Source organism: Phalacrocorax aristotelis, chromosome 1 (genome assembly GCF_949628215.1).
Source record: "Phalacrocorax aristotelis chromosome 1, bGulAri2.1, whole genome shotgun sequence".
Taxonomy (NCBI): Eukaryota; Metazoa; Chordata; class Aves; order Suliformes; family Phalacrocoracidae; genus Phalacrocorax; species Phalacrocorax aristotelis.
In genome coordinates, this window is record NC_134276.1 from 58,974,787 (window position 1) to 58,996,895 (window position 22,109).

General features: G+C 40.0%; 1 protein-coding gene across 9 annotated transcripts in view; it reads left to right on the plus strand.

The window, feature by feature from the left end:
- Positions 1–22,109, plus strand: part of FARP1 (FERM, ARH/RhoGEF and pleckstrin domain protein 1) — a 225,672-nt gene that overhangs the window by 153,632 nt on the left and 49,931 nt on the right. For 6 of the 9 annotated variants that reach the window (XM_075089894.1, XM_075089873.1, XM_075089861.1 and 3 more), the window contains 10 exons: positions 967–1,071; positions 5,628–5,670; positions 6,378–6,456; positions 8,918–9,015; positions 13,722–13,836; positions 15,003–15,150; positions 17,854–17,949; positions 18,464–18,627; positions 20,378–20,446; positions 21,188–21,263. In XM_075089894.1, coding sequence (XP_074945995.1) covers positions 967–1,071; positions 5,628–5,670; positions 6,378–6,456; positions 8,918–9,015; positions 13,722–13,836; positions 15,003–15,150; positions 17,854–17,949; positions 18,464–18,627; positions 20,378–20,446; positions 21,188–21,263 — 993 coding nt within the window. The remainder of the gene's footprint in view (positions 1–966; positions 1,072–5,627; positions 5,671–6,377; positions 6,457–8,917; positions 9,016–13,721; positions 13,837–15,002; positions 15,151–17,853; positions 17,950–18,463; positions 18,628–20,377; positions 20,447–21,187; positions 21,264–22,109) is intronic. The other 3 variants (XM_075089869.1, XM_075089887.1, XM_075089889.1) reach the window with 1 other exon arrangement.

Below are 22,109 nucleotides of genomic sequence, written 5' to 3' on the forward strand. Positions count from 1 at the left end.
GGTGGAGTTTGTGCAGTTTAATGGGTTATTATTTGTTCTGAAGTGAGTGGAGATCTGTGTTTCAGGGCCTCTTGAGTTAAAATAGGTGCATTTGTCCAAGAAACAAAAATATATTATTTCAGTGATTGGCCTTTTTATACAGAAACAGTGGGTTTTGCTGCAGGCTTGCTGGTGAGCTGTAATTTACAGTATTTGCTGCAGGTGTGGATTTAACTGGCATGCCGATGAGAAGAATCCTTACAATCAGCAAAGCGGCAGCTCTGGGAGCTAATATTGGGCTAGAACATCTGGGAGGGAAGAACATAAAGGGAAGATTTTCAGTGTGTGGAAGGAAAGCCTTGCTCTTGACTCCTCCAAATTACTTGACAACCCTGCTAGGGTAGCACAGACAGGCCTTGACCAGCCTCGGTGCCTCACAGCAGGAGGCTCAGGATAAGCCTGTGTGAAGTCAGAACCCAGGACTTGAGCCTGTTGTGTATCAAGCGGTGTCCGGATAACCCTCAGACCCTTCGGTTTTGTATGACAGGTCTGTTGGTGAACACTTTGGTTTCGGTATGTTGTACACAGATGTACATAGCACCACCTGATATGGCTTGAAGGGCCATGGGATGAAACAGCCGTCTTCCCAAATTCAGAGTAGCAATTTTTACATGGCAGACATAAGAAAGCTATATGCCAAGTCCCCCTCTTCTACCTCTGTTATTTCATGATATTTTTCCCTCAAAAATAAAAATGCACTGAAAATGGGTTCTGAGCTGCCATCCAGGGATGGATGGGTATTTTTCATAGCTTTAAAACTAGTGTAATTATTGTCAACTGCCCTGTGGGTATGGTTGGAATATCCACTGATTTTGTAAACTGTTTTGACAGTTTCGTTTGTTTGCTGGACAATTTCTTAGCATAGTAATTTTTCTGGCCCTGATTAAAAGCATCTTTGTAACCCTAGGCTTTCTTTTCTTCTTGCAGCAAAGAGCTCCAGGGAAAGTTCTACATGATGCTGTTTGCAACCATCTGAACCTTGTTGAAGGCGACTATTTTGGCCTTGAGTTTCCAGATCATAAAAAGATGATGGTATGTAAAAGGATTAATTTTCAGCTGATTTGCATCTACATGCACACTGTTATTCTCTGCTCCTGCTCCTGCTCCTTACTTATAAGGTATATTTAATCCTCAATCACAAAAAGAAGAAAAGGGCGCTTTTTAAAAAATGTTCTTGCCTGCCAGAGTTGAAGAAATGTTTCTAAAACCTGATTACTCCTGTCAGATTTCATCTGTGTTGAAAGTAGGAACCAATTCAGACACAAGTTGGAAAAGCATTTTATCTTGATCAGCTGCAGTAGAGAAGCCAAGGCTGGACTGTTGCAGAGTCTCAACTCTGGTTTTACAGTCCTGCTTAATTTGAAGTGCAGGGATAGTAAAATCTTTCTCCGCAGACAGAGAAGATTCAATGATTGTGACATAGTTCCATGAAAAACATTGTTGGCAAGAAAATGGATAGATAAAATATAATGAGGTTAATACAAAAGAAATCAAGAACAAAAAACCTAATAAATTGATGAAAGTCCCATCTGGGGAGCTGTGTGGCACAAGCAGGTGTCCTGGTCCTGTCACTTTGGATACTGGGAATAGCTGCAGACAACATTCACGCATTGCACTAATACTTCTAGGGTGGAAACAGTATCGTGTAGCAGAGAAAGCCAAAGGCTAATGACTTCTCAGCCTCCAATGACTTTCTTTCTGAAGTTTGTTTTACTTTAGACTTACTGTGTGACCTACTGGCACGTGTACTAGTTATCTGGATTGTTTGACCAGTACATTCTGGTGTATACTGGATTTCTTGCCTGTTCAGTGGATTCTGCACCAGTAGTCTGGCTGACCTAAAGGAGATTACTTTGGGCAATTAGAAAAAATCTTTTTCTGTCCATCTGTATAAAATTTCTGTAAAGAGCAATATTTCTTAACAAAAGAAACAAAAGAGGATTTATCTGCTGCTGCAGTGATGTGTTGTCGTGCCTTAGTGCAGGCTTACATAGACTCTAAAATTAAATGATAGCGGTCATAATGTTTCAGGCTAACTATAATTAAAGAGGAAATTTTACAAAGTTGACATCGATCTTTGAAAGTGATCCGCCTCACAGTTTGCTCCTGGATTTACTTGAAACACAGTTTACTAGCAAGTTTCATACTCTGCCAGATACCCTTGGCTAATGCTTTAGGTAACTTGAGGGCTTAACATAACTTTTCAAAACAGTGCAACTGTATGGTACTATTACAACAGAGAGTCCATGTAGCCATGTTAGTAATGGCATACTGATGTTCCTTATGTATGTATGTAAAGCTGAAACAAATCCTAATGTTTTGGGTATATACAGTTGCTTTTTAGTTTTCTAGAAAATAGAGAAGGTCATTTGATCAACCTTCTCTACTTCACAGGTCATTAAGTTTCAAATAGATGACCCTTTGTGTTTTGCTCAGAGGCTGGCAGTAAACTAACAGTTTCCAGTCTTGTGAAAACAAAATGGTTTATTTGCTTGAGGCAGAACACGGGAGAGATTGAGGTGTTGCCAGTGCCTGAGGCCCTCACAGTGGTAGGAATTGACTGGCTGGAAATATGTCCAGATGATCACAGTGTGGGAGCCAGGGCTCCAGTGAAGAGGAAGGTGGAGGAAAACCCTCTGAGGCTATTGTCAGTTTGATCTGAAGGGAAATGCCTCCATGCATGGAGCATGGTAACTCACCTGTCCCCTACCCTTGCAAAAGAAAATATTAGCCAAGTATCTGAGAGCACTGGTCTGTGTTCCTGCTGGTTGTTCCAGCCTTTGCTCCTGAAAAAGGGGGAGATCCCCAAATCTTGCCCACATCTAGTCAGCTGTGCCCCAAGAACGGTGAGATTCAATTGAAGTAATGCCTTCAACCACCTAAAAGCAAGTCGCAGAAACTCTGAAGCAGGAGATTTGATTACAAGTTGTTGTTTCGATGTGGAACAGCACTCTGAGAGTAACGTTTACACTTAAATTTATATGATGCAGTTGAGGTGAATGTTCCTGTGGGATTTAAAACTTTCTGAGCTTCATAATGGCGGTAATGTAGAACTCAAGCATTGTGCAAATAAAAAAAAAATAACATTTAATGGTGCGTCTGAGAAATAAAACACACACGCATATTTTATATTCATATCATCTGAAGAAAATGTGGTGCTTTTCCGATATAAAAGGGAAAATAAATATTTAGAGCATATTTATTTGGATGTAATCATATGTACCTGAAGTAATATATTCACAGTTCAGCTGTGTTTGTTTCAATGTGCAAGGCTCCAGACCTCATATCTGACATATTGACAGTCGTACGTCAAGATGCCTGGCAGCTGGATACATTCAAGTGTGCCATGCCTGTGGCAGACAAGATCTGCATGGGAGATGAATGTGGAGGGTCTGAGGGCGGCAATTCCTGCTGGGACAAGGAGAAACAAGGCACTGTTGCCAAGCCTGGGATTTCACAGAGTTTCATCACACTTGATGTCTGCCCCAGTTTTCCAGCTGCTGGAATCCGGTCTCTATCATGGAATGCCAGACTTTGTTTAAAAAGTAAATAATCTAGCCTTTGTAGTTCTGGAGACAATTGAAAACATGAATCTTAATTGAATCTTCAAATTATTTCTCATTTCCGGTTTATAAACCAGTCTCAGATTTGCTGTGTTTAGATACAGTGTGGGATTTGCATGATGCATAAGTTTTGATTGCTTGGGTTTGGTGATCGTGGTGAGGTCTTAATTTTGCCCCACCTTTCTCCCTACACATGGTCAATGCACACATTTCTAATTTCTAGCAGCCTGGTCAAGGATGTTGTAACTTGCTTGTAGGATGATTTGGAAAGTGGATAAAGGAATGACACACTTGTGTGCTCATGCAGTATCATAAACTGCCTCTGGAAGGAGAGAGAAGGTTTGGGGTTTTTTTTGGTGTCAAGTAAAATACATCACTTGCCATATTCTTGTAAACTGGCTGTTTCACGTTCAAGATTTCTTTTTTTCCCACTAAACTTGGCATAGTCCCTGACCTTCATTGCAGATTATGTACATGCCAGCTTTCTGAAACAAAACAGTGTTAAGTTACTGAAATGCCAGAAAGTGTCAGAACCAATTTAACGTGTGATAAACACTGGGTTCCTATTCCTGGATAACCAAGTTTCTTTAGCCCTTCGGAAAAAAAAACACTTTCGGAGGCTGAAAAACCTAAAAAGACTTTCATTGAGAAACATTAGTGGGTGTGAAAGGGCAGGAATGTGAGGTCTTTGCTAGTTGGAAGCACTCATATTAGTAATGATGAAAATAGCAAACAGCGTTGGAGCAGTTATAGCAGCAGCACAGCCCTGTTCCTGTCTGGCTTCTCAGGTGATTTTCTAAAATGGATATTTTGAGTACTTTTCAGCCTTTGCATAATCTAAAATTATTAAAGGTCAAAGATGTATTCATTTCAATACATGTTCTTTTTCTAGAGGAAGGCTCGGTTAATTTGTTTTTTAATGGCTTTAACCTTTGTGGTGGTTCTAGGATGTTCCTCCACAAATTCCAAGTGTCTCCAAGGGAGGCTCTGTGCAATTTAGTGAGATAACAAAACACAAATCTCGGGCATTGTTAGTTACTAGCTGAGGACCATAAGCAGTTGCACTTTTCTGGGCCCTACAAGTTGTTTGACTTTTACCTTCTGCATGGTCGTCCTGTACCATTTTGCCCAAGCCCTTCTGACTGAGACTGCAGAACTGGGATTTAGGCTCTGAAAACTGTATTTCCAGCCACTGCTTCTCTTGTGAAAGCTGAAGGAAAGACCCACATGCCATCCTGAAAAATGAGTTGTTGAAGACCGGATGAAAGTAAACTATATGCAGAAGTTACACTGCCCCCAGTTAAGAAATCCTAAGCCTGAGCTTCCCAGGTTTATAGAAAAGAGAAAACATTACACAGCTATGAAGTAAGCTTCCTCCCGCCGTCGCTCTGTGCTGTGTCCGCCTCACACCTGCGACCTGCGGGGACGTTCCTCCCCCAGGTGGTGGTGGTGAGACTCCGTCTCCGTGGGGCGGAGCAGGGGAGCTCCACATTTATGCCCAGGCCTCACGGTGGAACCCCTGTTAGGTCCCCAAAACCAGGAGGTTGCTGCCTTCTCATTTCTCCATTTGCCCAGCATTCCCAGCTCAAAGGCAAGCACCAGCCCCTTTCACTTGCCTTTCTCAAGACTAATTCAGGTGAGGACCACAATGACAGTATAGGACTGGCTTATTCTGAACTCTGTGTTTCAGTTGTTCATTCCACAAAATGAATGGTTCCTGACCAAACGTGCTGTGGTTGTTGGTATCTGAGACAAGTGAAGGGGAGATCCCCTCACCATTTCCCAGCTCTCTGAATCTGTACTGCTTCAAAAGGTGTGCCAGGGTGACAGTCCGTTAACAGTGCTGTTTCCTAAGCATCTTCCACAGTTTTGGGGAGAAAATCCACTACGTATAATTAGGGAGAGCATGATGACCTCACTGAAAAAAATAAATAAGTAAATGAAAATCTAAGTAGCGCCAATAAAAATGCTCCTTTCCGAGCTGTAGTTTGTTGAGATGATAACAGCACCTTCTTTTGTTTTCAGGTGTGGCTTGATCTTTTGAAGCCTGTTATGAAACAGATTAGAAGTAAGTACTTCCTTGCTGTCATTTATTTTGTCAACCTGAGAGTACTTGAATAAATGAGGGCTCTGTCAATTGGGATCTTTATCTTCTCAACTTTCTTCACTGAATTTTGTTTGGATTATTTTTTATTTCTGTTCTGTCCTTAAAAGATGAACTGTGTGGGCTGTGAAATTATGTCACATGAACATATGAAGGGGCTGACCCAGTAGGAGTCAGATGCTCTTCATTTATTGAACTTTGCCAGTGAGATTAAGTTTCTCTGGGTACCTCTCTGTTCATATTAGTCACAAGGCAGAGATGCATTGCTCCTTTTGTCACTGGTCATGCTTGTAAGAGTCAGAACAAATGAGCCACTTTTAAAATAGAAATAGTAATTTGCTAGGGGTCTTGAAAAATAGAGTGTATTTTAGTTCCCTCCTGTTCTGAAGCAAGGAAAATAGACACACATAATATATTTTATTGGATCAACTGATGTAATTACTGAAAACAGACTCAGATTTGGCAGAGTATCCCTCCACCAAGTTATTGTTCTTTTTTATTGTGTGTAAATTTTATTGTGCAATCTCTAAATAACCTGAATACTAAAAATCTCTGTCCAGGAGATTAGCATGTATATATGCACTGCAGGTTCCATGAATCATCATTCTGTGCAATAAAATTTGGCCAGCGTGTTGCTGATGTTCACTAACTTCCTTTGACATTTCCCCTAGGACCAAAGCATGTTGTTGTAAAATTTGTGGTAAAATTCTTCCCACCTGACCATGCTCAGCTGCAGGAGGAACTGACGAGGTTAGTAGCTGCATGACTTTTTTGTTGGGTTTTTGGTTTTTTTTTTATTATATCTCTGGTGAACAGAGGGGAGAACATGGAATGTGAGATGATCAATGGCTGCCTCTTAGTATTACCTTGATGTTATTTGTCCCAACCTTGAATGCACCTGAAAAATAGGCCCTAAGATTCTGTTGCGGTCTGTGCTGAGAGGTTCTGCAAAACGCAGGAGTGCTTTGCCTCCTTGGATTTGAGGCTCTGGGAGAGCTTTGCTTACCCCAAGAGAAGGCAGTTCAGCAACAGAGTTCTGCAAGCCACTTTGGCAGTGGTGTTGGAAGGGTTCTAAGGCATGCGTTGGTGCCCTGGGGGACTCCTCTGCTGAGGGACACGTGTGACTCTGCACCCACATATTTGGGAGAGAGTTGTTTTGCATGAGTGACCAAGTTGCATCAGCGCTGGATCCTATTCCTACAGCCAATGCAAATGCCAAAGGTTTGCACAGGTGGAACTGTGACTTCAGAGGTGGAGAAATGGAAAGGAGAGGGAATAAAATGAAAAGGAAGAGGAAGGCAGAGAAAGATACACACATATGCAGAAAGAGTACCTTAAAGGTGTGTTTATTTTCAGTACATTTCAAAATTTTCATTTAAGCTCTGAATTTCACACTGCAGTGGCATAGAGAGTCATCTTTCTCTCTGAGTAGATATGCATATGAAGGACCTATTAAGATTCTTCCTCATTAGCAGGTCCTTCCTTTATGGTCTGAAACATGGTTTTGTTGCAGTATTTCTTCACTGAAACTTTTCAACTATTTTTCTGATCTACAAAATTATTAAATCACATTTTTTTACTCTGATTTAGTATTTTCACTATTAGTTTTTATATTCAATCTTCCCACAACATGAAGTCCTCTTTAACAAAAAGCTCATGTCGTTATGACCTGCTTTTTAAAGAACAAGTCCACCTGTTCTGTGTTTATCTCTGTCTTGTTTTATTTTGGTAATAGAGCAATGGAATGGAAAAAAAGCAATTATTGATATCTCTTGCTGGCCCGGACAGAGGAAAGTAGAAAACTGGGGTAGGAAGAAAGAATATTTACTTGAAAGACTGAGTAAAAACAATAAAAAGATGAATGAAAACTCACAACATGATGTTACTTATGAAACATTTCTGTTTCTGAATAGATATTCTGCATATCAGTTGCTTAGTATGTGAACTGTAAATTGATTTTTGGTGATCTCTTTCTGTACCTGGAGACGTGTCTCTGAATCATAATGACCTTTTTGGTTAGATTTTAAATGTGTATGCTAGGGAGCTTGAATATATGTACATAGCAATGTGTAGGATTTGAAAGCATATCCACAGAGAATAGCTTCATCACTTGAAGAAGCAGAGAATACAACACTCTTGTGCAATAGTCTTCTACTAAGTGGTTGAATTTTGTATGGGTAGGCAGATGTCTGTGGCTTTCAAAAGGACATTATTTAGATCTGTTATGTTATTTCATGTACTGTGTATGTTTCCATACACCTCAAATCAGCTTGCCCTTTTAATTTACCTACATCTCCTCATTCAGAAACTCCCCGTTCAAATGAGAGGTTTTCACTGAACCTATTAAAATCTAGTCCTATTAAAAACTATTGAGATCCTAGTGTGAGTTCTCCAGAGGAGCTGCAGTCTTTGGAAGGCTTGTCAATGTGTCTAACCGGTTCAGGTTTCATACCACCTGTAGGAGAAGTGCTTACTGCTGGGTCATTTTATTCTAGGGAAAAATCCGATGCTGAGTAGAACTAAGCAATTTCAGTTCCTGTTGAAGCTAGAAGAAATTTAAATGTTGAAATAAACTTGTGGGCCTGTGATGTCTCTGCACTTAAACTGTCCATGTAGAGTTGCCCTATGTGGATGAGATGGTTTGGAAGCAAATATGTTAAAAATGGCTGGTGCACAGGCAGTGCAGGTAATGGGGCCACAAAAGTATCAGAGATAGCTAGAGTTGTTCGATCAAGATCTTGCTTCTCATTTGCAGGTGAGTGCCAAAGCAGAAGTTTAGAGTTCTTATGTTCTACAAGAACTAACTGATAGCTTTAAATCACTGGTTTATCTGGTATTTCTTCATAGTTAACAAGCAGATCCATTATCTAGTCCAGCTTGCTGTGCAGTTGCTGAGCACTTAATAGTTGTCGCATTTGCTTCCACTGTCATATCGCTTCCAGATCTCATTGTTCTGGTTCAAAGAGAGGGAGGGAGAGAGAAAAAGAGGGATATCTTTGTTCTGCAAAGCAGCCACCATGTTAGACTCTAGTGGCTGTAATACAGTAGCTGTTATGTTTTACTTAGCCTCTAAACTTAGGAAATTCAGGTCACTTCTGTAGATTCTAAAAAGTGAAAGGAACATGTAGCCAAAACCGGAGTTGGTGTTGAAATACTTTCCCCTCTTTCCCTCATGTTTTGTGTAACACACTGTTCACTTTTTGTTTTGCAGGTACCTATTTGCATTGCAAGTGAAGCAGGACCTGGCACAGGGAAGGCTAACATGTAATGATACCAGCACTGCCCTCTTAGTGTCACACATAGTACAGTGTAAGTTCCCTTTTTTCTTTTTTCCAGGAGGATAAACAGGGTGATTGGTTGGACATGCTTTGCTGGGTTACCTGTTAGTGTCTGCCGTAGGGACAGGTTTAAGCCATATGTACCGTTTATTGTAGTTCTGTATAATGGCATTCAAATACAGTTAATTTACTTTTTCAAATAAAGCAGAGCTTCTGGACACTGGATTTGCATTTTCAAAGCACTGCATTTAATAGTCTGCCTAGGATCATTTAAAGAGCAAGCTTTGCAGGCAGTGGCAAAGAGGTTGAATCCTCCTTAATTCCTGTTTTATTATACTTTGTATCATGTTAGCAGAGCATTCAAATTCCCAGAGATCTGTATGTTGTCTAGAGAATGTAGTAAATAAACATGCTTAGAATGCCAGACCCAATCAGACTCCTAAGAGGAAACTAATAGGGAAGAGAAAAACCAACAGATTTTAACCTTTTTTTTTTTTTAAACTGCAAAGTATTCACCATAAGACTGTTCAGTAGAATCATGTATTAGCCTTGTTCATCATATCAAAGCTTCTTTTAGCTTCCAGATCACTTGAAAGGCAGTGTATGTTTTCCGTTTCAAGACTTTATATATACTCATCTTGAGAATAACATTAGGAAAAACCACTTAATAGCATGTATAATGGTCGTAACAGACCATTGTTTTAAATGGTCATTGTACAATTCAGTACTGCATTTTTCCACTGAAATGCTGTTGTGTGGAAATTTCAGTCAACAAAAGATGTTCAGAAGCTCTTTGGTGATGAATAGACAAATCTCATGATCCTCTGTCGTAGTCTCTTTGAGTGTTAGGGCAGTTTCTCATCAATTGCTGTTGGAAAGGCAGGTATTGCATGGTTTTCTATTTCCCATGGTCATCGTTGCCCAGTGTGACTGAATAGCAATAAGAAGCTGTACAACAGCCTCTGTGAAATTCTGTATTCCTCACACCATTTTAAAACTAGGTATTTTTGCACTACAGACATTAAAAAAAAAAACTTGACTAGCAAGATTTTTGTGTCTTTAAGTTTTTCCCATTATGGTGTCCAGCACACCAGCTGTAGTTCTTTAGTTGATTAAGCTAGTTCTAACTTCCTTTTATCTCAGGAAAAAAAGTCTTGATCATTTTGGGGAAATTGAGTATCATTAGTTACACAGCATTCTAGGAGGGTGAGCTTTCCTACTATATGTCCATGTACCAAAAAAGGACGTTGGGGAGATGTCATGTGTGTCTCTTTGTTTGAGGTATTTTTTCATGATCATCCTCTCTTGAGCTCTTATACTTTATACGCATTATTTTCCTTAGGATTTCTACTTAGGTCCTATTGCATGTCTTACTCACCTCTTACTGATTACTCAATTAAGTCCCTCACTGAACCACCTATGGCTCTGGTGTCTGAACTGCTCAGCGTGCAACTGCTAGCTTGTTCTCCTAAAGCAAGAGCATAAGAGGATAAAACATGGGACGTCCTTTCACCTTTACAAGCTGTCCCTTTCCCTTCTCCCCACAGTCAAACTCAAATTTAATTCAGTGTTTTTAAAAAATTCCTCCATTATACACCTGGCTGTTCCCCCTGACACACCTCTGCAGGCCAGCAGGAAGCGTTCATTTCAAAGTGTGCAAAAATGGCAAATCACCACCATTGCTCATATGCTGCTGAGATGCATTATGCTCTTGGATTAAATAAGTTTCCTTGGTTGCTGGAAATGATCATGATGCATTTGAAATCTTTCTAATTCTTTGCCCCCTTCACCTGTGAGCTAAAGGTGCAGAGTGATTTTGAACTGGGATTTTAGGAATCAAGAAGTGCTCTCCTTATGGGGAGAGTAAGGTAAGATACTTCTGTATTGAAAAATTTAGTTTTTCCATTGTGTCAGAAGAAAAGTGAGAGATTTATCACGCAGAAGTGAAACAGCGTTCACAGAATCTGATCTGCCATTTTGGGCAGAGGGACGTGCCTCGTGGTGCACCTGCAGTGCTGCTTCCCCTTGCCATCTCCTCACTGCAAGCTGGACCTTTTTGTTTTTGGTGTTTATGATTTTGACTCTCCCTTTTTTGTGTAACAGAGTGAAAACTTTGCTAGAAGTTTGTGACTGTCTCATTTATTTCTCCATCTTATGTCTCATGAACATTTTTCTGTGAAAATTTTCTGTAATGAGAGCCTATAGCTGTATCTTACCCACATGGCTGTCGTATTTATTTTCTCTCTAGCTTATTATTCAGTAGCAAAAAAATATTACGTATTTGTCTGCAACAAAAATAAAACTAGACAGCTGGTAAGAGTAAAGATATCAGAGTGGAAAGATTGAGAAAGCAAGAGATTAGGTATTGTATGTCCTATTGATGCTGTGCCTATGAGTGGTTTCTGGGGGGGATACCTGATTCCAGGAGGTCCTTCTATTATTTATGCAACCTTATGTCAATGTTATAGGCTGCTATTCATAGGAAATCATAATATGATAGCAAATAGGTTTATCTTAAATTAGCATGTATATTACAGAATGAAATTTATATTTGAAATAATCTATTTAAAAATACCTTAAAAGTATTGTAGAAAGTGTTAGAAATGAGAGGACACTGTGAGACTGCAAATGATGCAGTGAAGTGAGTGTGCAAAGTTGAGAAGATGGACTGATTAAAGGAAAAGAGCTGAAATACAAAGGATTAGACATCTCAGAAGTGCTAATGCAGACAAAATACACACGGTGTAATGCACTCGCAAGAGAGAAGTGAGCATCAGTGGAAATCAATCTTTGGCTAGAAGACATGAGAAAATTTTAAAGAAGAGTTATATGTGAGGCTGACTACGCAAAATATAACTCCCTCTCTTTCTAGAGGGAGTGCGACTAGAAGGGCATTTGAGGTGGAAAAGGAGGGCTAAAGAGAGAAAGAAAAGCTGCTGAGTATGAGGTCAGAGAGAACAAATTCAGAAGTAACTTGAAAGCCAGGAGGACAATTTTGATAATGGATTTGCAGTTGACAAATGCAGAGAACATTATAGAAATCATGTAGAGGTGAAATCAGAACCTTCTGTACTCTTGGCTCTGAAGAAAGCCCTGCAGAAGGTGGTTCAAGTCCATCCATGTACGAAGACCTACAGGGTATGAACTGCATTTTAAAGAATCAAGGCCCATGTTATTTGAGGTGTTGAAAACCTAGGTGGGCTTATGGCTTTATTAAAGAAGAGAAAGTTGCCTTTCATTTGAGTTAGGGTTAAAAATGGATCCTAAAGATTTGTGACACTGGGGCGAGTAAAACTGGAGGGAGGGAGCTGTTTCAGAGGTGGGGGCGAAAGAGGCATTTTACAAAGGAAAATTCTCAAAGATTCCGTAGTACTTCTGCTGTCTCAAGGAATGATTCAGAGCAGATGGGTTGAGGGAGGGTGTGGAAATCAGACAGTCAGTTATCAACTCTTTTCCACCTCTGACCTCCAAAGTATAAAAAGTCATCATGTGGCTGCAGGCAATTTGGCTTGAAAGGCTATTGCTCTGTCCTTCATAGATGCTTTGGTCCTCATCTCCCCTGCCTCTGCAAGGTTATTGCCCCTCCTCCGCATTTGCAGGTACATCTGATCGCAGGCAAACTTTTGTCAGAAATCACTCACAGTGTTTAAACATCATCTGAAACCTCTCTTTTTTCTAAACTGGTTTATTTTGGACAGAACTGGATTAAGGGATCATTTACATTGGCGGAACTGAGGTGAGGATGAGGCAAGGATATCTGTGCTTGGATCTGTGACATCCTAGGTCAACTGTGCAACAATGTGTCTGACTGCAACCTGGATTTAATTTGAGGGCGCTGCATTTTAATTTCACTGACATTATTAAGGTAGCAGCCTTTGTTGTAGCGCTGTTGCTATTATTCCAGCAGGGTTGCAGGCAGAGGCTGCTACACTCTTCAGTGAAAAAGCTAATAGCAAGGTTTTCAGAGGCATTCCAAGAATAGCAGGCAACGAGATAGTAATCTGGCACCCACACATAGATTGCCTGCCCCTTCCCCCCCCAAAAAAAAAGGAAATCTCACTGAATGGGCTGCAAAATGGGAGGTGGGTGTGACATACTGTTGCACACACGGGACTGAATAACTGCAGCAGATGGAAGCAACTTTGAGGAGGAGGGAGACAGAATGTGTCTCAAACTGCTGCAAAATTAGAGGAAGACAAATGTTTCGTAACTTCATGACTTGGAATACACGCCTGCATTCAAACAAGCAAACAAAACCCTCTCTCATCAGATTTTCCCCTGAAAATTAGGGTGTGGGGCATGGGCCTGGGAGGAAGCTTGTGCTTGGCTGCTCCAGGGAAAGGAACCTGAGCACCACCATGCGTGTGAGAGAGATAGATGAGTTCTGCTCAATTAGTGCTGTCCTGCCTGTCACCTCCCCACCCTTATCCCACACACAAGTCAAGGGAACACTGTGATGGCTTCATTTGTTCAGCTGACATCCAACAGCTACTTACTTGGTTGTGGTGGATGGGAGGAATCCTTGCGCTTCTTCTCACGTATCAGATACTAACACAGGGAGAAGGGAGAAAAGTGTGGAAGATAATGTAGTGGGAATCTGAATCATAAAACCATGACACAGCTTGCAAAAGACTATGCTTCTCTGCCCTCTTCCCAGCTGTCTGCACCTTTTGGATTGCCCAAATAATTCAGATTTAACACAGTGTTTTAATAGACTTTTCTTAAAATTCTCCATAGCTGAAATTGGGGATTTTGATGAAACCATAGATCGTGAACACTTAGCGAAGAACAAGTATATACCTCAGCAAGAAGCACTAGAAGACAAAATCATGGAATTTCACCGTAGTCACATGTAAGACTTTTTTTTCTTGTTATTGGCCTTCTTTTCCTTTAGAGTAGTTCTAACTGTAAATATATGCTAGATCATAAGTGCAAAACAGGTTTGGACCTCTGAGTTTTTCAAAGGTTCCTTCTCGAAAAACATTCAATGAATTCCCTGAAGGTTACTCCTGCCTTTCTCCTGTCGTCATAACAAGATGTTTAAAGAGCAATTGATTTTGATATTCATTCAAGCATGCCATTATTTTACAGTCTGTTTCATACCAAATGCTTCAGTGCTGATTGTGTGCATGCAGGTATGATTGCAAATGATGACTAATCACTCAGGCACTTCTGAAAGCAGCCTTTTTGATTTCAAGGACATTGAATGTTGCTTTTTCACCTTCCTATGCAGTATGGAGAGAAGGGCGAAAAGGGCTTTAATGATAGCACGTAGCTATCATCAGGACAAAGTGCTTGCAGAATTAGGAATCTGGGGGAAAAGGATTTGAGACGATGATGCAGATTGGTATCCTAAGGTCTGGAAAAAAGGCTAGTAGTAAGAAGATGGTTAAAAGAACTACAAGTAAGGCATAAAAAGGTATTGTTTTGCTGTCAAGAACACTTCAAGATAAACAATTTCATTCTGAGCTACTTCGAATTAGGTATGGGTGGTAGGGAGTTCTACAGCAGTAATAAACAAAACTTTTGCATAATTTCATCATGATTGATTTAGTGTTTATGGGTCCCAACATTTATGTTAATGTTTTCGTGTCTTCTGTTGTACTTCATTTTGGTATTGTATTCACTTTTTACAATGAACAACATCCTTACGCACTTCTGTTTATGATTTTTTTTTTTTTAGAAATATGGCATGTTTTTCCAATAGAAAATACAAAGAGAGGTAGTGAATTCTGTTAATGGTTCAAAATCTAGCTGTAGCAGGCATCTCAGAATTGGAGTGGTCAAAATTTCTAATAGGCTGTAAAATCAGTGGATTCTTTGGTATTGGTTTAAACCAAGATAAAGTTGTTGTTCTAGCTGATATAAATCTGGGGACACAGAAAAACCATATGGATATTATACCTCTGACAGGTTTCAGTCTCTTTGATGAAATGTCTCTTTGTTCTCTGGAAGACCTGTTGATCTCTATTAAAAGGTGTGAAGAATTTGTGTGTCTTCTCTGTTTTCTTTCCCAAGGGGACAGACACCAGCAGAGTCTGACTTTCAGCTTTTGGAGATTGCCCGTCGGCTGGAGATGTATGGAATACGCTTGCATCCAGCCAAGGACAGGGAAGGGACAAAAATCAACCTGGCTGTTGCCAACACAGGCATTCTGGTGTTTCAGGTTAGAGCTGCTCAGGACATAGCTTTGTACCTTATAAAGCAATGAGATTTCTTACAGCGATAAGAATTCAGGACCTCAACCATGTCTAAAAGAATTTGATTGGGAAAATTCAGGAACTTCCACAGTTTTTCTAACAATGACCTTAAACTTTTTATAGCTACATTAGGTCCTTCGCTTCCAGGGTCTCTTATCTTGTTTGCACGCACAGGGTAGAACTCCCCCTGCAGCCATAATGTGCTGTTCAAGATGCAAACTGATCCACAGCTCACAATTTGCAAGTTGGTCATGCTGACACCTCCTACATATAGGAGCAGGTAGGTCTTGCAGGCATGGTGCATAATGGGTGTGCGAAGCAGGGACAAATAAAACAACGGACAACTGGAGCACATGGATAAGGATGTAGGAAGTGAATATAAGCTCTTCATAGCATTACTTTGTCAGAGTTTTTACAATTTTCTTGACCAGCCTTGGTCATTCTACCTTTGCTGTATCCATGAATCTTACTTCTTTCCCTAAAAGACCCAAAGTATTTTCTTTACATTTCTTTCCTCTCCTCTCCTACCCCAGTCAGCCTAGTAAATTGTGAAGCATCATTAGTAAATTAATCAAATTCTGGTTCTTCAATTCCCCTTAGATAAATAACAAATTGGGCTTTTACAGCTGTGAAGGTACAGTCAGCTGATGTAAACCACTTTCCCTTCAGATGAACTTATACCTACTAGCATCCAAAACGCTACTTACCTCACTGTGTGTTAAAACCACTAAGTAAACTGTTCTTTAAAACGTCAATTTTTGCAATTGTCAGAAAAGACTATTCATTTTAACTGTTTGACTTCAGTTAAAATAATAGTGTTTCCAACCTTATAAAGTACGTTGAGTCTTTTCATAAAGAAAAACAAGAGCAACAGACAAACCCAGAAATATGTCTGTCCTAAATGCTCTGAGATCTAAATTTTTAAAACACCCAAACTTTAAAAAAAACCTGCTCAGCTAAATAGGTTGCTAGTAAAACCCCAAAACTGAAGCATAGCTCAAAGAGTGAGGACACCAGGATGATGTTAGAAATGCACATAATTGAAATAATTGTATGTTCAGGCCCTTCCCCTGCTCCCCCATAATATTTTCATCAGCTGAATTAATGAATTGCAAAGCCTTATAAATTAAGACCATCTCACAGCTGAAAGTATGTGTCCACACAAAACGGCATGGACCTCACTGAGTCTCAGCAGACAGCTGGGATCCTTCTGCAAAGGTGTAGCTGCTGGTTGAAGGCCCAAAGCCTGATTTGTAAAGCTCTAAAACACAGTCAGATCTTCTTGTCCTAATGTGTTTGGGACTTTCAAATCAGGGGTGGTTTGGTTTTTTTGGTTTTTTTGAATTCTCAGAAAAGCTTGGAAATTTTGCTGGTTCAAACTCCAAGACTGAATGCTGAAAGGGAAGTCAGGCTCTGGCCTGCTGGAGTCTGCCCAGCAGTTGGCATCTGGCAGTAGGCTTAGGGCTTCCTTCGGGCACTTGAAAGGGCAGTAACCTTAAGTTCATCTTTTTATTTTGGGTATAACTGGGAGAAATTGAAATATGAAGACATCATTAGGATGACCTCAAGGAAAATAAAGGTTCACTCACAAATGGCATAAGCAGAACTCAGACAGACTTATTTTAAAGCCTACCATTTATTTAGAAATCAGTGTCAGTGCTGCTGAATATTCTAAGGGAGATTAATTATGTGATTCTTAGACAGCAGGTTGACTTAGCAGAGATCATCACACTGTCATTACTCCTACGTCCGTCTGGTGATGGTGCCCAAATCAACGTGGGTTTCTGCATTTAGCGATCCTGTAGTAGCTCTCTGAAACTTCTGTGCCATGGTGTAAGCAAGTTTGCTTGAAATCTTTACTGAACAAACTACTGTAATGAATATTTTAGAATATTTCCAATACCTTCTAACATAGATTAAGAATGAGACTTCTGGGGAGAAGGGGCTAGATGCAGTGGCTGGGAACTGTAGTATTTTGAAGTTCATTTCTCTCAGGCTTCCTGTTTGCTTCTGGTTTTTTGTTGCTTTTTGGGGGGAAAAGCATTTTCTCTTCAGAGACAAATTTATTCAGGTTCCTTTTACTTCTCTTGCTCCATATAAAAGGTCAAAATACTCACAGTATTTTGCAGTTCCAATACAAAATTTCAGTTGCCTTTCCCCCACCCCCCAGTTAAGCAGTATTTAAAGGGGTGTTTATTTTGCTGTATAGACAGTCAGAGAGGAAAGAAATCTACCCCATCAAAGTGAGATGACAATGTTAGGTGTCCAGATTCCCTGCATTCTCTGTAGCTGGTAGAAAGAGAAGGAGGCACCTTTGGGAGATGGCTTAGTCCACTGAAAATCAGAGTCTGCATACCGGAACAAGATATCATCTGGGCAAAAGCTGGGCCACCCTGTTTTGTGCAGTGATACTGAGCCAGATACTTTCACATCAACTCAGTATAACTGGTCCTATAAATATGTAAGAGTTTAACCATAAGTACCTGCCTTCAGTCACAGCACCAGAGGCTTGTGGTTTGCATTATCAGAGGATGAATGGTAAGAAATACAATAATTTCAAGCAAAGTGAATAGATGATTAATTTATGACAAGTTGGTTGGTTTTTAGTGGTTCACATTTCTCCATTCAGATCTGGAATGCTTAAATTCTGCTGGCTTTGTTCTCTGTAGGGTCATACCAAGATCAATGCCTTCAACTGGGCTAAGGTTCGAAAGCTGAGCTTCAAGAGGAAACGTTTTCTTATCAAACTACGGCCTGATGTGAATGTAAGTCCTTGACAGTAATTGATGAAGTTGACAAAAGGTTATTTGGTAAATTTCTACTCACAGATCAAACATATGTTTTTATCACCTCAAGAAGATTTTTTTTAATTAATTGCTTGAGTTCACTGTTGGTACTGCACACATTAACCTGGCATCGCAGGTGAGCAGTCCCAGCAAAGCAGATGTAAACTGAATGTCACAGAGTCATCTTCTGGCTGCAACTCTGGTGCTATATCATCAGTTCTTAAGTTATAGCATGTAAACTACCTCTTCTTGTTGATGTTAAGACCATTTCTTTATCTCTGTCATATTTGTCAATGAAAGGAAGTTCAGGCAATAGCTGTTATACTGCCAGATCAGTGATATCTCAAAGTGGGAAGGATAGGGCCTGGTAAGCCTAAAAGACAAGGAGTTGGGAAAAAGACTTTTTTTGTAGCATAGCACCTGCTTTGCCAATGCATCTCTCTAATGTATGTTGCTTGCTTGTTTACATTGCAAACGCTATCTCAATTTTCAGAGTTCATTCCAGGATACCCTGGAATTCCTTATGGCCAGTCGAGATTTCTGCAAGTCTTTCTGGAAGATCTGTGTGGAGCATCATGCCTTTTTCAGACTTTTTGAGGAACCTAAACCAAAGCCTAAACCCGTTCTTTTTTCTAGAGGTTCATCATTTAGGTTCAGGTAAGACCTGCATTCTACTTTCCACCTTCGTTGCCTCCCCATTTCAAAATTGCATCCATAATGATCTAGGACTATACCTATTATTTTCAGCTCTTCTTTTTTACATTGTAGTTCACACCTTTATAATTTCCATTGCATCTTCTCAGTGCAAAGAACACTGTAGGGAAAAAGCTGGCATTTGCTTTGTAGTCGCTGTTGGAAGGTAGCTTTCTGGAGGTAAGATATAAAGTATATAGGTTCCAGCTGGTTTCATATAAGAAAATCCACTTGTTTCCTAAGCAACACTAGCTAGCAACTCTTTGGCACTCTTTGGATCCTCTGCTTCTAGGATGGGATCTTTCCTATGTATCAGAGTAGAAATTTATATTTTCGTCGCATGTCCCTGTGGTAAACTCATGTCTATGCAGTTAAAAGCAATGGCTTGTCTTTTTGCTGAGACCTTTATGCTTGCAAAGGGTTCATGTGAGATGACCACCTACGCTAAGACCAAGTCTACCTGGGATATTTTTAGAGCTGTAGAAATATTTTTAATGGTTGGGTTATTGGTTTTTTCTTACAATGGCAGAAGCCTCATTGTAGATTTCATATTGTGTTTGCCGGAGGAAAAATCCTTTTATGCACACAGTTTATTTTGTTTGTGAAGCTGATAAAAGCTGAAGAGCTAAAACCCGTCTTTGCTGAGATAAACTGTACACTCTAGTTGCCTTGCACAAGAACATAGTAGATATGGCCATTCTCTTTTCCCACTTTGTTTCCTGCCCACAAAGTAAATTAATTAAGATGGAAGGACATGTGTTAGGGTAAACAATTCTTATATTTCTTATAATATTTCTTAATAATTCTTAAGTATGTATGACATGCTCTCTCTATATATATAGCGTGAGTGTGTGTACATATATATATAATTCTTACGTTTCTGCCTGAGTAAATAGAAGTCTGTAGGTGCATTCAACTTACCTCCTGGTTTGGAGAGCAGGTTTTGGCTACATCCTGCACTCGCTGTGAGCTGTGCTGCATACATTCAATAACATTTTCCAGGCCTTGCAGTAATTCAGTTAGTTTAAAGCCTGTAATGAACAGGAAGGATTTGGATCTCTATTGAACATTCTTGAGATGTGGGTTTCCTGTACTGCTCTCAGTTCCCTTTGGAGTTTATATCTTTGCACAATAGGAAGTGCTGGGCTTTCTCGCTACTTTTTCACAGCCTGTAACAGAATGGGAGGGAGTGATTTCCAGCCTAAATCTCTGCAGAAAATTTATGCATTTTTGTTGATGTGTTTCATATTAGCAACTGAGCCAAGAAATGCATTTCAGTGGTTTTCATCTTGGTTCCAGGGTTTACTGATACCAGGTAAGGATGGTCTTTGACTCTCAAAAGGATTCAGGAATGTTCTTTGTTCATGAGAGGAGAACTTAACCCTTGCTTAACTTTCTATTGTGGTGACTTCCCGTTAATGTAGTACCCTATAAAGGGCACACAACCAAATTTCAGCATGAAATGGCATCAAAAAGTAGCTCTGTAGCAAAAAAATGAGGTAAGTAACAGGGAAAATGATTAAAAACTGTGTGTACCTGACCAGGTCTACTTATGATCTTACATGAGTTTCTGCTGATAGTGACAAATACTTTTTTGATTGCTGTGACTTCATATGCAGGACACATACATGGTTACGATGACCAATAACAAGTTATATTAAATGTGGCAAATTCAGCGTCTCAGATTGATATTTTAACTGTGGTTTTCTTCCAGTGGTCGGACTCAGAAGCAAGTTCTTGACTATGTTAAAGAAGGAGGGCACAAAAAAGTGCAGTTTGAGAGGTGAGAGGAAATAAATGAACTATCCCAATGCTTTAATCAAACAAAAGTCATGGTTTCCAGTTGGCTATATTCTAAGACCTTGGCCAAGTGAATCCAAGTGGAAAACTCCTTCTTTGCTGGTTTGACAGTTTATCACTTGTATAATATCCCCTTGGTCCTGAATGTTTTGGCAGAAGTTGGCATAACTTGTAGTTTACTTAAAATCAATAGTCTTCAGTCTTTTTTTCATCAGTGAGTGTCCTACCATCACAGGTAACTTCCTCCCACATTGATTTGCACCCTTTTCTGTGGGATGTGGTTAATGTATGTGAAAAGACATATTCACCTCAGAATAAAACTGAAAGTAAAGGGAATAGGTATAGCCAATCTCAAGGGAGGGGTCTCCAGGGAAGGCATCCAACTTGCTAGAGCCAGTTCTGTCTGAACTCATCTCGCTCATGGTGAGCTGAAAGTAATGGCCAAAATGCCACAAAGACCATGACAACAGTTCATTGCTTATGACTCATGTTCTGGTGATAGACCATTTTTGCTTCAGTGCCTCTCCCTTTTCTTACAATGGTATGTTCGCAACACATAGCAGATATAAATTTTACAGAAAGGAGGAATGGTCGTCTGTTTTGGAGCAAACTTTTATGAAAGCTGCTATTCAGAAGTTTTATTTTAAAGGAGGCATATCTCTTGTTTCCTATTTGTAGAAAAAACTGAAATGGCTTCTTACTGTGACTTTCCTTTTATCTCCAGGAAACACAGCAAGATTCATTCCATCAGGAGTCTGACTGCACAGCCTTCAGAACAGCATACAGAGGTGCCAAAACAAGTCAGTGATGTTGATGAAACCCTGGATCATGCCTTTTAAACATTTCTTGCTACATTACCCTCCACTGATTGCTGTTTTGAAACTCTAGGAGCATAGTTTTCCGCTCACTTTCCGTTTAACTGGGAGCCCTGGGTGTCATAAGTTTTAGGCTCTGCAAGTGGAACAGGTTCATTTCCACTGTGGAGCAGAGTTGTCTTCCAGACTTTTCAGACAACCAGGCAAATATAAATAGTGAGCTTGTCTGAATTGTACTAATTACCATCTGAAAAATTGCAAACCACAGTGTTACTACTGGGGTCCTAGGTTGTAGCTGGTTATTGCATCTGGGAAGAGTTTAATTCTTCTCCTTCACTGGGAGGTATTGGTTGCCCATAACAAGGTGTTTTGTTGTATTAACTAGGAAGGAGAAGAATTATTTCCTCAGAAAAATTACAGCTCTGGATGTTTAAGCTATGATTTCTGGTAGACACCTAATGTATTTTTCTTATGTTAACAGCTGTTATGTGTTAGGAGTTTGCAAATCCAATAGTGGCAAGGTTGCAGCAGCTGCGTGTTCCCAGGTCCAGCTAGTAGCAAGGCTGAGCATGTATTCACAATAGGCACCTGCATAAATGCACATATACAATATATATACACATATACACACAGCCAGCCACACAGGTAGATACAAACAGAAAACAGCACCCTCACAAGCACAGACAGTGCCAGTAGCCTCACACAACATGTTCCACTCTTTGGCTGATCAAGATGAAAGTTCATTAGTGGAAAATATGTATACATATATACGATATGGATCCCTCCTGCAAGTGGTCTTAGACACTCGGTCTATCCAGTAGGAGGCCCCTG